The sequence below is a fragment of the Hyla sarda genome, chromosome 1, assembly GCF_029499605.1.
Source record: "Hyla sarda isolate aHylSar1 chromosome 1, aHylSar1.hap1, whole genome shotgun sequence".
NCBI lineage: Eukaryota > Metazoa > Chordata > Amphibia > Anura > Hylidae > Hyla > Hyla sarda.
Window position 1 is genome coordinate 297,317,051 of NC_079189.1, and position 14,615 is coordinate 297,331,665.

Here is a 14,615-nt window from a genome sequence, read left to right on the forward strand (position 1 = left end):
TTACAATTTTGGGAGACCATCACTAATCCAGTAGCAACTCCCAAACTGAAAAATTTTGGAACGCTTGGAAAAGCCATTGGGGGAGATTAATCAGAACTTGTCCAGAAGAAAAGTTGCCCAGTTGCCCATAGCAACCAATCAGCTTGCTTCTTTCATTTTTAGGAAGACCTGTGAAAAATGAAAGAAGCAATCTGATTGGTTGCTATGGGCAACTGGACAACTTTTCCTCTGGACAGGTTTTGATAAATCTCCCCCATTGTGTTTTCTGACACCTCGAGGGCATTCTAACAAAGAGCAATACTTTATGCAGCTTGAATTCATTCCTAGGTGACTCTAGCAGTGTTAGACAGGCCTTTTTAGACAATGTTATACATGTGTTTTGAGGCTTATTTTACTGCCAGTTCACAGAGAACCTGTTTGTTATGAAACAAACTGTTTCGGATGATTCAGCGAACAGAACATTTGAAAAGTTTGCTCATCTCTAGTTCAGACTCTCACCGATCATTAGAACAAGCATGGAGAAGCACATGGCTGAGCTCTTGTCTCCCTCGTCTAGTGCAGCAAAACAGAGAGGGCATATAAGTGCGGAGCTGCACTCTTCTTCTGGCTCCTTCTACCAATCAATAGGAGTCCTAACACCCAGACGGATCAAAGTTTTTTTTAACAAGGGAGATGTTTCTCATTTGGGACAAACCCACTAGACTTACACAACTACTGACAGCCTATTTACCTCCGTTTACTTGGCTTGGTGACCTCTGTCCAGACCGACATCTTTCCTGGCTGGAATATTTTCAACTATGATATTTTTCTTTCCTCTTTTCCACAACTGGAAGCCCTCCACTAAGATTTAACCCCAGTGGAATCCATGGCAACTCAGTCAAGCCCTCCATTTAGAATATTTTCCCTACTGTTCTTAATTATCTCAACTGTACTATACCACCATGCTTTGTACCTGCCAGGAAAAGGAGAGACTAACCAAGTGCAAGAGAACGTGGTGTTCACAATTCTCTGCTGTAACTGGCACCATGCTTTGCGTATAGTGCACCGGCACATTGCTACAGAGATTTTTCCTAGGATATTTGCTTCATTCAACTTCCTGACAGGTAGTAATGTTTTTCCAACAGCTCAAATGTGTCTCTTATCAATAATATTGAGATATTTCTCTTCAGTTAAAAGGGGATTCTACAACACTTCTTCACTGAGGCTAGGTTGAGAATATCCCACCACTGGACATCTCCATCACCCCCCTACTCTTGTAGAATGGGTAATTGAGATTAAATATATCACGAGCAAGGAAGAAATGGTGGCAGATGGTACAAACTGAACCGATCAGTTTACTTGAACCTGGACAAAATTCTTACAGTTTAGAGAAAGTCAGGACATGGTCACCTGGCTCTCTAATACCTGTGTACCTATACAATACATCTTAGTGGAATAAGTCAACAGTTGTTATCGGAATTTAACCCTTCTCAAATTCACTTAAATTAGGAGCGTAACTAAAGTCCTGACAACATATCACAACCACATAATGATTGACTAATACCACCATGCTGTTACTGAATAAAATCCACTATACAAAGACCAATATCCTCCCCTCTATATAGCGACCCATGAAGTTATATATACCAGCTGTGCACAGCCTCTGCAGATATTCATTGGCTCACAATGGGTGTTTTCTCACATTGTGAGTAGTTCACCTTTATTTTTCTTCTATCACGAAGACGTCTCCTGGCAACATCTTATCTTTGCAGAGTCTGCCTGAGAAACATTTTTGGCTCCTTGCTCCAGTACCCTCCTTACATGTATACAAGCTCCAAATTTGCATTGCCCACACAGTAACAGTGCCCACTTTGCATATACTAGACAAGCCCACTTTGTGCCACATACAGTAAATAGGCCCCCACACTATGCCCCATATAATAGTTAGGCCCCTCTGTTCCCCATATAGTAGTAAGGCCTCTCTGTGCCCCCAGTTAGTAAATAGGTTCCTCTGTGCCCTTATATAGTAAATGGGCTCCTCTGTGTCCCCAAATAATCAGGCCCCCACACTGTCGCCATATGTGGCCTCATGGAAAAAAAAACAATACTCTGTTCAGGCCTTCTCTATGCTCTTGTGAAGACAGCATGGTACAGTGATGCCCCTGCTACCGATATGCTTTCAATTGTGTGTGCCTCTTGATGAACCACACACAGGGATCTGGGAAATGTATCCTGGGTCCAGAAATGCCCTTGTTATGCTTTGTAAGCAGTGTGCGTGCTGCCCATGTAGCAAAGGGGCCAGGTCACAACTGCAACCTCTGCAATCCTCAGTTCCATGCACATTTTTCCTGTTTTCAACACATCAACTTCAAGAGCTGCCACTTGCTGGAAAATACAGTACCTTATGAGAGTATTAACCTCTTTCCTTGTTTTTGGTTTCCTGCATTGTTACAGGGTGTTCATAAACAACCAATCACTGGGAAGAGAAGTGCGTAGCTGCGCTCTTCTCCCCCCACTTTGTGAGTGACCCAGTCCATAGACTGATTTTATGAGACCGCCTCGATTACATGCTGAGCGCTCTCTTCTCCCAGCCTCTTTATGTATGTCTCTATGCCTATGTCTACATTTTTGCCTATGTTTGTGTGACATCAAATGTTTTTGTAATGACAGTACCCATTTAAATTGACCTTAACAGATTTCTTTTTTTAGTAATAGTCCAAATTGTTACAGTGGAAGGAAAAATACTTTCCTTTAAAAATTTTATAAATAGTTGCTATAATACCCCGTAATAATGTATTGTCCAACAAATTAACATGATATTGGTAGATAGATGCTAGGGGAATAAAATGAATTATACCTTTAGTTTTCCCAATGCCTTTACTCTTAGCAGCTAAAGAGTCAAAATGGTGATGATGAACTGCATGATTGATAAACAAGGCTCGGCTTCCAGCCCTTTATGTCAGTCAGTCAAAACAGAGGAGAGGGGAAAAGTCAACAATTCCAGTGTCTTGATGTACGAAGTGAATACATGTACATGTGGGTCAATGAAAAGACAATTTGCTATACAGACAGTTTTATATAGTTGGAAATATCTGTTCTTCTAAGCTACTTTCCATTAAAAATGTTGGAATATTGTTATTGAAAATAGTGATCTTATTGACAGTGAGACACACCAACACAATGACCCATAATTTATAATTTCTACTAGAGATGAGCGAACTTACAGTAAATTCGATTCATCACAAACTTCTCAGCTCGGCAATTGATGACTTTTCCTGCGTAAATTAGTTCTGCCTTCAGGTGCTCCGGTGGGCTGGAAAAGGTGGATACATTCCTAGGAAAGAGTCTCCTAGGACTGTATCCACCTTTTCCAGCCCACCGGAGCACCGGAAAGCTGAACTAATTTATGCAGGAAAAGTCATCAACTGCCGAGCCGAGAAGTTCGTGACGAATCAAATTTATTGTAAGTTCGCTCATCTCTAATTTCTACCTGTTCAGGTTCACTGTATACTGCAATAATGTCATATCTGCTTTTTAATTTATTTATTAGCCATATGCGCCAGAATTTCCCAAATACACCAGTTTGTACAAACGCAGTTAATGTTGTTGTGGTATGTCTACTGTAATGGATGATGTGTTATTGATCAGTGCTGTTAGAAATATTCTGAGAAACTAAGAATATTTACCTGTGTACTAGTAACACGTCAGAGTTATATATATGATGCCAAGTCTGATCCGTAGAGCCAAGTCTAACATGTCTATTTGTCTACTCCACCCTGCTAACCTGGCTACATTTTCTTTATTCCTAGGCTGTACTTGCTTGTCACCTGCAGCTGGCTCTTGTCACCAAAAAAGAACTAAGAACAAAGCCATTTTGTTATAAGCAACATATTACAAATAACAAGGAGGGAATTTATCATTTCTCATGCACCTATATTTTGGAGTAAATAGTGCCATTTTTTACAGCAATCTTCACGTAGGCATAACCATCTTTCCGCACATTTATGCCTTGTTTGCCAGTTTTGCTGAGGGCTGGGCTTATCTGGAGTAAGGTCTTTGGCCGTATTTATTACTTGCTATTCACATGTACAGTATCCTGCACATATTTGATGTGCATGATTTAAAGCTGTATTTAGTAATTTAGTTTACATTGAGATCGGCAGCATTAAAGGAGTACTCCGGTGGAAAACTTTTTTTTTTTTTTTAAATGAACTGGTGCAAGAAAGTTAAACAGATTTGTAAATTACTTCTATTAAAAAATCTTAATCCTTTTAGAACTTATCAGCTTCTGTATGCTACAGAGGATATTCTTTACTTTTTGAATTTCTTTTTTTTGTGTTGTCCACAGTGCTCTCTGCTGACACCTCTGTCCGTGTCAGGAACTGTCCAGAGCAGCAAAGGTTTGCTATGGGGATTTTCTCCTGCTCTGGACAGTTCCTGATACGGGCATCAGGTGTCAGTATAGAGCACTGTGGACAACACAAAAAGATTTTAAAAGATTTTAGTAATTTACAAATCTGCAAAAAAGAAGAATGGAGGATGGCACTCACCCAGATGGAAGCTTCAAATATTCTTTATTGAACAAACACGGTGGCGGTGTCAAACAGGTGAACAGACAGGAACGCCGAGGGCCTCAGCGTGCAGGTAACAGCTGTGTCGTACTTCCGTACTTCATCTGAAGCCCTTAGTGTTCCTGTCTGTTCACCTGTTTGACAACGCCATCGTGTTTGTTCAATAAATAATATTTGAAGCTTCCATCTGGGTGAGTGCCATCCTCCATTCTTCTTTTGTGCATATTTGGATGTGTCTATCAGTCTTTGGATTGTGCACCGCAGGATTTGGTTTTGCTTCACATTTGGACCTGTAGTTATCGCAGAAATCACCGTGTATACAGCAGTGCCGGATCTTGTTTCTTCTACTTGTAATTTACAAATCTGTTTAACTTTCTGGCACCAGTTCATTTAAAAAAAAAAAAGTTTTCCACCGAAGTGGAAATCTGCAGCTTCAAATCCTGTATATCAGGATACTATACGTGTGAATACACTATTAAACATTTTTACACAATCTCCCTCAATTGATTGGTGAAAAAATCAACAATGCAATAAGTGATTTATAAAATGTGGCGAATTCACCATAGATTGCACAACAATATGATTAATTTGCCACATTTGACATTGGCATCAGAGAAAATGTACAAGCTAAAAAAGTGGAAAGAAAAAGGCACAAATGATAAAGTTTGCTTTATTTTGAAGTAACGCACAACTTTTGTCAATGGGCCTTGCCTGGTATTGTAGCTCAATCACACATGTGGCAAGTTGTGAAAAAGTTGCATATTTTCTACAATGGAATTTGCATGTGTAAAATCCACAGTATTTACAGTAGCAGCTTAGTGAATAAAATTTTTGAAAATCTTAAAAGCCACATGTTGCAAATAATAAAATTTTCCCGCAGAATTTCTGAAGATCTGCAACCAAATCTGTAGCTGCAGATTTGAAATACAGTACATTGAATTTTTTTTAACAACATTGGCATATTTCTTTAAATTCATAGCAGTAAACGCACCACAAGGTCAAAGCAAAACTTACACAAATTGGTATGGATTTTTGCATGAAAATTTGGAGATTTTACCCTTTTTGTGCCTTTGTGGCTGCTGCAGAGGTTTTGATCTGTAACTAATTGATCATAGCTCATCGTTGAAGAAATAAAATAAAAAATTGTTTAATATGAACTCCTTTTTTACATTTTATCTGGTAGATCATCAGGTTTAATATTCTGTTCTGTTATGTTTGACCTTCTAGTACATGGGCTGCATTGAAGTTCTTCGTTCCATGAGGTCTCTGGATTTTAATACAAGGACTCAAGTGACAAGGTTGGTGATATAAATAATGTAAACATTTTTTGTGTTGATCCCCATGAGAACAGACTATACACAACCCCTGTGTATAGTCTAATCCTTTAGTTACCGTATTTTTCGCCGTATAAGACGCACTTTTTCTTCCCCAAAACTGGGGGGAAAAAGTCGGTGCGTCTTATACGGCGAATACACCCCTATCGCGGCGGTCCCTGCGGACATCAACGTCCGGGACCCGCGGCTAATACAAGACATCACCGATCGCGGTGATGCCCTGTATTAACCCTTCAGACGCGCCGATCAAAGCTGACCGCCGCGTCTGAAGGGAAAGTGACACTAACCCGGCTGTTCAGTCGGGCTGTTCGGGACCGCCGCGATTTCACCGCGGCAGTCCCTAACAGCCCGACTGAATAGCCGGGTTAGTGCTTACAGGACACCGGGAGGGACCTTACCTTCCTCCTCGGTGTCTTCTCCGTTCAGGGATCCCCTGTATGGCCGGCGCTCTCCTTCCTCGTCATCACGTCGTCGCGTACGTGCGTCGGCGTGCGTAACGACGTGATGGCGGCGACGGAGAGCGAGGATACCCGGCCGGCAGCAGAGACGTTATGGAGCGACGGGGACACGGCAACAGCGATGGAGCGACATCCAGGGCAACGGTGACGGGTCCGAAGCGGCGGGGACACGTGAGTATTACCTCCTATGCAGTGGTCTTCAATCTGCGAACTTCCAGATGTTGCAAAACTACAACTCCCAGCATGCCCGGACAGTCGTTGGCTGTCCGGGCATGCTGGGAGTTGTAGTCTTGCAACATCTGGAGGTCCGCAGGTTGAAGACCACTATTGGGTTCAAAATCTTTCTTTTTTTAGATTTTGCACCTATAAATTGGGTGCGTCTTATACGCCGGTGCGTCCTATAGGACGAAAAATACGGTATGTGCTACTCTGCTCTCCTGAACTATTTACTGCTGGTAGTCTAGCAAGAAGAGGGGGCAGATGGATGAAAGTAACATATGACTACGGGATCAGACTACACAAGGTTTGTTTGTAGTCTGGAACTATGGAAACACAAACACGGTTTATCTTCAGCTCACCACTGCAAATTTTCTAAATGTGCATGGACCAGCTGATGAGTGTTACAGCCCAAAGCCACTTCCAGTAAAAAAAGGAAATGTCCAGCATATTCAGAAGAAAATAAAAAATGTTTGTTTCATCTGAAAAAAAACTTGTGTTATTTATTTATTTATTTTATGTCACAGAGAAGCCATTAACAGACTATATGAGGCTGTCCCTGGTGTGAGAGGGACCTGGAAGAAAAAGGTGAGTGTAATGAATTACTTCTGCTTGATAAGGAAAAGGATTATGAATGCCCTCAGTGTTATTTTTAACATATGTCATATTTATGTTTTATTCTTTCTTTGAAGGCCCCCAATAAATCCTTAGCATCAATCTTGGGCCGGAGTAATCTTCGTTTTGCCGGAATAAGCATTGCTGTAAACATATCCGTTGAGGGACTGAACCTCAGTATACCCACCACTCGACAGGTAGATACCCTTGAATCCCACTGACTCTTTACTGTATAAAGGTGTAAAAGTGTGCGCACACATTCACATGATCTGTCCTTGGTTTTGTATTCAGAAATAACAATTAAAAACCTGATCATGAGAACACACCCTAAAACTCTCTGGAAACTCTTCTAAGGAGAAAATATGCTAGATTAAGGCTGCATTCACATCTCGTTTTTACATTACTGGTGCCGGATCCGGCTGGGGGAGGAGCAAACCGGGCTCTCCCGTACCCCAGCCGGACCAGCGCTGAACTCCATTCACTCTAATGAGCCTACCGGAGTCAAATGGTGACTCCGGTCGGCTAATTTTTTACCTGTTTGCGGTTTTCTGACCAGATCTAAAACCGTAGTATACTATGGTTTAAGGTCCGGTCACAAAACTGGATACGAGTCAAAAATTAGCCGACCAGAGTCACCATTTGACTCCGGTCAGCTCATTAAAGTGAATGGAGTTCAACGCTGGTCCGGCTGGGGTACGGGAGAGCCTGATTTGCTCCTCCCCCAGCCGGATCCGACACCTGTAATGTAAAAACGAGATGTGAATGCAGCCTAAGCCTTGATTCACACACAGCATTTAGGACAGGTTGCTAAAAAAATATTATTTGTTGTAGTTTTTGAGGCAGTGTTTCATAATTTTTTTTTTAACCAAAGCCAGAAGTTGATCCAGCAGGTAGGGGAAGTATAGGTCCTTGCTTTATATTTCCCATTTTTTTCAAATCACCTTCTGGCTCTGGCTCCAAACACTGAATTAAAAGCTGTCACAAAAAGCTTCTTTTTAAAATGCGGCATATGTATTACAGCGGCTCAATCTGTTTGAAAATTTGGTAGATCTGTAGACTGTTTACTCCAAGCTTCGATCATCTATTATTTTGTCTACTTAGTGCTAAAATCGTGTGCCATTTTTGAAACAATTAACCCCTTAGGGACTCAGCATTTTTCAGTTTTTGAATTTTTTTCTTTTTCCTCCTTAACTTTTAAAAATCATAACCCTTTAAATTTTCCACCTAAAAACCCATATGATGCCACCAATTCTACTTTGTAATGACATCAGTCATTTTACCAAAAAAGCTACTGCAAAACCCCCCCTAAAAAATCATTTTGCGACAAAATTTACAAAAAAAAAGAAATTTTGAAAAATTTGGGGGCTTCCGTTTCTATGCAGTGCATTCTTTGGTAAAAATGACACCTTCTCTTTATTCTGTAGGTCCATACGATTAAAATGATACCAAACTTATATTGGTTTGATTTTGTTTAAAAATGTCCTCTTCTGACTCCTATAACTTTTTTATTTTTCCGCATATGGGGATTTAATAGAGCATTTTTTTGGCCATGATCTGAAGTTTTTATCTGTACCATTTTTGTTTTGATCAGACTTTTTGATCGCTTTTTATAATTTTTTTTATGGTATAAAAAGTTATCAAAAACACTCTATTTTGGATTTTTTTTTTACGTGTATGTCATTGACCTTGTGGTTCAATTAACGATATATTTTTATAGTTCGGACATTTATGCACGTGGCGATACCACATATGTTTATATTTATTTTTATTTACATAGTTTTTTTTATGGGAAAAGGGGGGTGATTCAGACTTTTCTTAGGGAAGGGGTTAAATCACATTTATTACCACTTTATTTTCACACTGATTTCCTACACTGATCACTGCCATGCAATAGCATGGCATTGATCAGTGTTATCGCCGCTCTACTGCTCCTGCCTGGATCTCAGGCACGGAGCAGTCATTCGGCGATCAGACAGCGAGGAGGCAGGTAGGGATCCTTCTCGCTTCCTGCAAGATGTTCGGGACGCTGCCATAAAAATTCACTGCAGCGGTCCCAAACAGCACCACTGAGCTGCTGGGAAGGTTTCACTTTCACTTCAGATCCGGCGATCAACTTTGATCGCTGTGTCTGAAGGGTTAATATTGGGCATCACCGAGATCAGTGATCCGGTATTAGCCATGGGTCCCCGCCGTTGATGGCCTCCAGGACTGACCGATATGATGCGGGGTCACCGCGTGAATCCCCCGTTATATCGTGGGAGCCAGCGCAGGATGTAAATATCCGTCCTGCGTCGTTAAGGAGTTAAGCTACAACTCTTTCAGCTAAGCTATAATCATTCCCGGTAAGTTACACCCCCTTTTCTAGTGAGGTGCAAAAGTATCTAAAAGGCTAAGTTCATCTTTTTTTTTTGTTAGCTCTATTTTTTGGATTTTTCAAATTTTTTTAAAACAGCGCAGCTATAACAGCATAGTGTAAAGTATAGACAAGAAACACAATTAGGTGAATAACCCAGTACCCACAAACAAATAACATAAGGCAAGTAGAAAAACAGCAAGAACCATACATCAAGGAGGCATGATAAATTCCCACCCCACCCAGACAAAGTGATTGTCCCACTCAGCATGGTCACCACATCACACACACCCACCCATCCAACCATACCCTCAAAAAAAAAAAAAAAAAAAAAAACATAGAGGAGAAAAAAGGGAAAGAGATCTACTGGCACTTAAAATTTGAAATGTGGACCAATCACCCCATGTCGTCCCCATGTAATAGAGCAGCAGGAAACACTAGCAGAATGCTTGGATGTATAGGGAGAGGTATAAGCAGTAGAAAGAGAGAAGTGCTCATGCCGCTGTACAGAACACTGGTGAGACCTCACTTGGAGTATTGTGCGCAGTGATGGAGGCCGTATCTCTAAAAGGATATAGATACTCTAAAGAGAGTTCAGAGAAGATACTAAACTAGTATATGGAATGCAGGATAAAACTTACCAGGAAAGGTTGAAGAACTTTAACATGTATAGCTTGGAAGAAAGAAGAGACAGAGGGGATATAATAGAGACTTTTAAATACATAAAGGGAATCAACACGGTAAAGGAGGAGAGCATATTTAAAAGAAGAAAAACTTCCACAAGAGGACATAGTTTTAAATTAGAGGGGCAAACTTTTAAAAGTAATATCAGGAAGTATTACTTTACTGATAGAGTAATGGATGCATGGAATAGCCTTCCTGCAGAAGGGGTCGCTGCAAATACAGTGAAGGAGTTTAAACATGCATGGGCTATCCTTCATATAACATAGGGATAGGCATAATGCTATCCTTCATATAAGATAGACATAAGGCTATCCTTCATATAAGATAGGGCCAGGGACTGTTGGTGGGATTCAGATTATTGGGCAGACTAGATGTGCCAAATGGTTCTTATCTGCCGAAACATTCCATGTTTATATGTTTCTATTGAGACAGAGCGGGCCCAAGGTGTTGCTCAAAGTGGTCAAACAGTACGACTCCACATGACGGAAAGGCAATACAATAGCATCAATTTGAGACTTCGAGTAATGGGCTGTGAGAAAGGTGCGCCATTTTGTAAATAATTTTTAGCATTCCATTCCCTGTGGTTCTCCATGTCCAGTCTATCGACCTCCAAAAAGGATTTCAACTTGTCCACCACGTCAGTAGCTGCTGGCATGGCAGGTTTGATCCATCAATACCCTTTTCGCTACCAGCAAAACAATATGCATAAATTTAGGAAACTGTGAAGGCCTACCTCCTCTGCAATGGACAGGTTGACAGACTGGAACAAAAGGACCTGAGGAGTCAAAGGCACCTGGATTTTCCAAAATCTAGCAATGTACTCAATAATCACGTTCCAAAAAAATCTAGTCTATGTACAGTTACAGATTCCATGATAGAAATCAGTACTTGGCTCACCACATTTCAGACATGAGGTAAGTCTATCAGGGAAGTTAGAGGAGGCTAGATGAGGAGGGATATTGAAGCCCAGATAGCCAAAATGTAAAAGTTTCACGCCACCACTCACTGATAACATTAGCCCGCACCTTGGCCCACCCATCTAATACCTGTTCCTGTAAGTCAGGGGTTTGAAGGACTGCTTCACACTTAGCAAATAGTTCATGCTTAGAGACTTTTAGGAGACAATCGCTAAAACACCTGTAAAGACCCGAAAAGGAGACATTTCTGGGTTGTGTCCCCACCATGTCCTCAAAGGAAGAGGGTCACACCTTTGAGAAGGGGTCGCGGAGTCTTAAGGTGCAAAAGGAGAGAAGTTGAGGCACCTGGAGGAAATGAGAGGGCGGTAATAAGAACTTGGACAGAGTTTCCTGCAGGGTGAGCCACTGTTTCGCAACTCGGACCCCCTTAAGTCACAAGGCCTCAAACAAACTGTTTCCCCTACCTTGGGGAAATTCTGGAGGTCGAGATGCCCAGACAGCAGAAAAGGAAGTCCATAGGCCCTGCGGGTAGCCTTCCAAGTCAAGATAGTGTCTCTGATTACCAGGGAATGCTTTATATGGGCGGGAAGGCTAGGTATGCGGGCATGAAGACAGGATACCAAGTTCCATGGGGAAATCACATCAGCCTCACGGCTCAAGTTTAAATGGTAATTGGAGCTATGAAGCCAATCCATGACATGGCGAAAAATACAAGATAGATTATAGCCACGGATATTAGGAAACCAACCCCACCATCAGCTTTGCAAAGCATACATTTTTGGAGCACAATCCGCCTGACAGCTCAGCGTGTAAAGGCCGAGTTCAGGGAAGTGACATCCTTATGCTAAGGAAGATGGGCAGAGTTTGCAATTGATAACAAACAAGGGAAGCTGATCATCTTAATAAAATGGCATTTGCCCAGGAATGACATAGCGAGAGGGAACCAGCGTTGCAACTCCTCCTGAATTTGCTTAAATAAAGGAGGATAATTCAATGTGTATAAAGAGGAGGGAGCTTTCCCAATTTTAATGCCAAGATACGTGATGAATGACGTAACGAGTTCTGTCGGTAGACCCAGAGAGCTCCAAAAACTGGTAGGTTTAAAAGGGCCCAGAGAAAGGATCTCACTCTTGGATGGATTAACTCTATACCCTGAAAAAGAGCCAAAGTGCTGAGAATGGACATCAAGTGAGAATAATGGGTGCCGAATCAGCCATAAAAATGAGGATATCATTTGCGAAAAGGGTCAGCTTGACCTCCTCATGCTGGATTAAAAATACCCCTATATGCATCCTCCAAGTCCTCCAAGTGCCGAGCTAAGGGTTCTAGGGCCAAATTAAACAAGAGCGGAGACAGGGGGCACCCCTTTCTCATCCCTTTAAAGAGAGGAAAGGGTGGGGGGGGGGGGACAGTATGGCTGAAGAATGAATCTGCTCCATTGGGAAAGAATAGGGGCCTCTTAAAAAAGTGCGGAAATGTCCAGTCCTGTCAAATGCCTTTTCAGCATCAAGAGCTAATAACAGCTTACCAGCTGTGTTTCCCCTGGCTCGGGAACGATGCTGCACCCTATCCAGGATCATCAGTACCTTGCGAATATTAGTCACTGCTGAGTTTCGGATGAATCCCACCTGAGAAGGACCTATAAGGGAAAGTAAAAACTTGCTCAAGTGATCAGCATAAATCGTAGATTAACTAATTTAAGGTCCTGATTAATTAAGGAGATAGGGCGGTAAGACTGTAGAAGTAGAGGGTCTTTGCCTGGTTTTAACAAAAGTTTTATGTGGCAGTATTGGAGTGGAGAGGCATAGAGCCGAAGTGCAGTAGATGGTTGTAGTAAGACATTAGTTGGGGTACAATTTGGTCTACCAAAACTCTATAAAACAAATGCCATCTGGGCCAGAAGTTTTCACATTATGGAGGTTCTTTATGGTCTGACAGACTTAAAGCTCGCATTCTGAGCATCCCACTGATCCGAGGTCAACACGGGTAGCTTAACCGACTCCAATAATGTCTTACCCAAAGCCATGTCTGCTAGGGTGGAGGAATACAGAGATAAATAGTAGTAACGGAAAAGTGAGTTAATTTCTCTAGGGTCCATATGCATCATCTTCGATGCATCACGCAAACCAAAGAAGTGCTAAAGGGGCCTACAGCCCTTAGCCAGGCAAGCAAGGAGGCGACTGGACTTGTTCCGAAAACGGAACAGCTTAGCCTTGAATCTGGAGAAGGACGCTAAACATTTGCTGTGCGACCATTGGTCGAAAGTAGTCTTCACTTCTTTCCATGCCTGACAAGCTGCCCTACAATGGTGGGAAATGTAAGAAGTGTAAGCCGCCTGTAGCGCCTTACTGGCCTCTTGGAAATGGTGGAGGGATTTCTTCTTCACTGTGATCATGTAAGCAATCAATCGGCCATGCAATACAGACTTCACAGATTCCCAGTATAAGGGAGCATTGGAAAGGTGTGCACTATAATGCCAAGATAATTATGTCCACCAGCTCTTCAAGGATTCAATAAAGTTATCATCTTTTGTCATATAAGCAGGGAAGTGCCATTAAAAATCAGCCCCTTTTAGGTAAGTATCAGACAGCGTGACAGAGATGGGGGAGTGATCAGAGATCACCATGGTTTGGACTTCAAAATCTACTATTCATGATAATAGGTCACGGGATGTTAGCAGGAACTGTCCAGAGTAGGAGCAAATCCCCATAGCAAACCTATCCTGCTATGACCAGTTTCTAAAATGGACAGAGGTGTCAGAAGAGATCACTGTGGTCAGACAGAAAGGAAATTTAAAAAGTAAAGAACTTCCTCTGGAACATACAGCAGCAGATAAGTACTAGAAGGATTAAGATTTTTAAATAGAAGTAATTTACAAATTTGTAACCCCTTTAAAAGGAGAGACAGGTGAGAATATGGAGAGAGAAAAGAAGAAAAAAAAACACCGACAACACTCACACCACCCTATGCAGGACAAAGAGGCGAGTAAACTAAGAGGGGTCGTCCAGGCCTAGGTAGGAATCAAAAGCCTCGAGGACAAAAACAAAGACAAAGAGCAATATAACAATGTAAAAAAGCACAAAAAACACCGTAAGTGCCTAACATCCTGTTGTGGACTTCACTTTCTTTCTACCAAGCCTAGTAGGAGCAACCTCCCAGACAATGGTAGAAAATAGTGACAAGATAATAATACTCATACAACTAATGAACAAAATAATTCCCCTGGCATAACAAAGAAATGCCCCCCCCAAACATATGTAGACAATTGAAAAAGAGACCAGCAGCTCAATGTCCAAATTTGCAGCAGCTATCCAGACCACAGGCGCAGATTCAAGATAATCCTATTGACCTAGGCCACAGAAGCTGTGACATTCTCGAGGGATATAGTGGGGTTCTGAGAAAAGGAAATTAAGCCAAAGGGGGATACCCCACCCCCTCCCACACCGGCTTGACATGGATGGACTTGGGGTTACGTAGGCACCAGTCTA

The 14,615-nt window shown here is 41.8% G+C and overlaps 1 protein-coding gene across 2 annotated transcripts in view; it reads left to right on the plus strand.

The window, feature by feature from the left end:
• SHC2 (SHC adaptor protein 2) overlaps positions 1–14,615 on the plus strand; it is a 63,931-nt gene that overhangs the window by 14,912 nt on the left and 34,404 nt on the right. For both annotated transcript variants that reach the window (XM_056518029.1, XM_056518028.1), the window contains exons 2-4: positions 5,778–5,848; positions 7,086–7,146; positions 7,251–7,370. In XM_056518029.1, coding sequence (XP_056374004.1) covers positions 5,781–5,848; positions 7,086–7,146; positions 7,251–7,370 — 249 coding nt within the window. In that variant the 5' untranslated portion in view covers positions 5,778–5,780. The remainder of the gene's footprint in view (positions 1–5,777; positions 5,849–7,085; positions 7,147–7,250; positions 7,371–14,615) is intronic.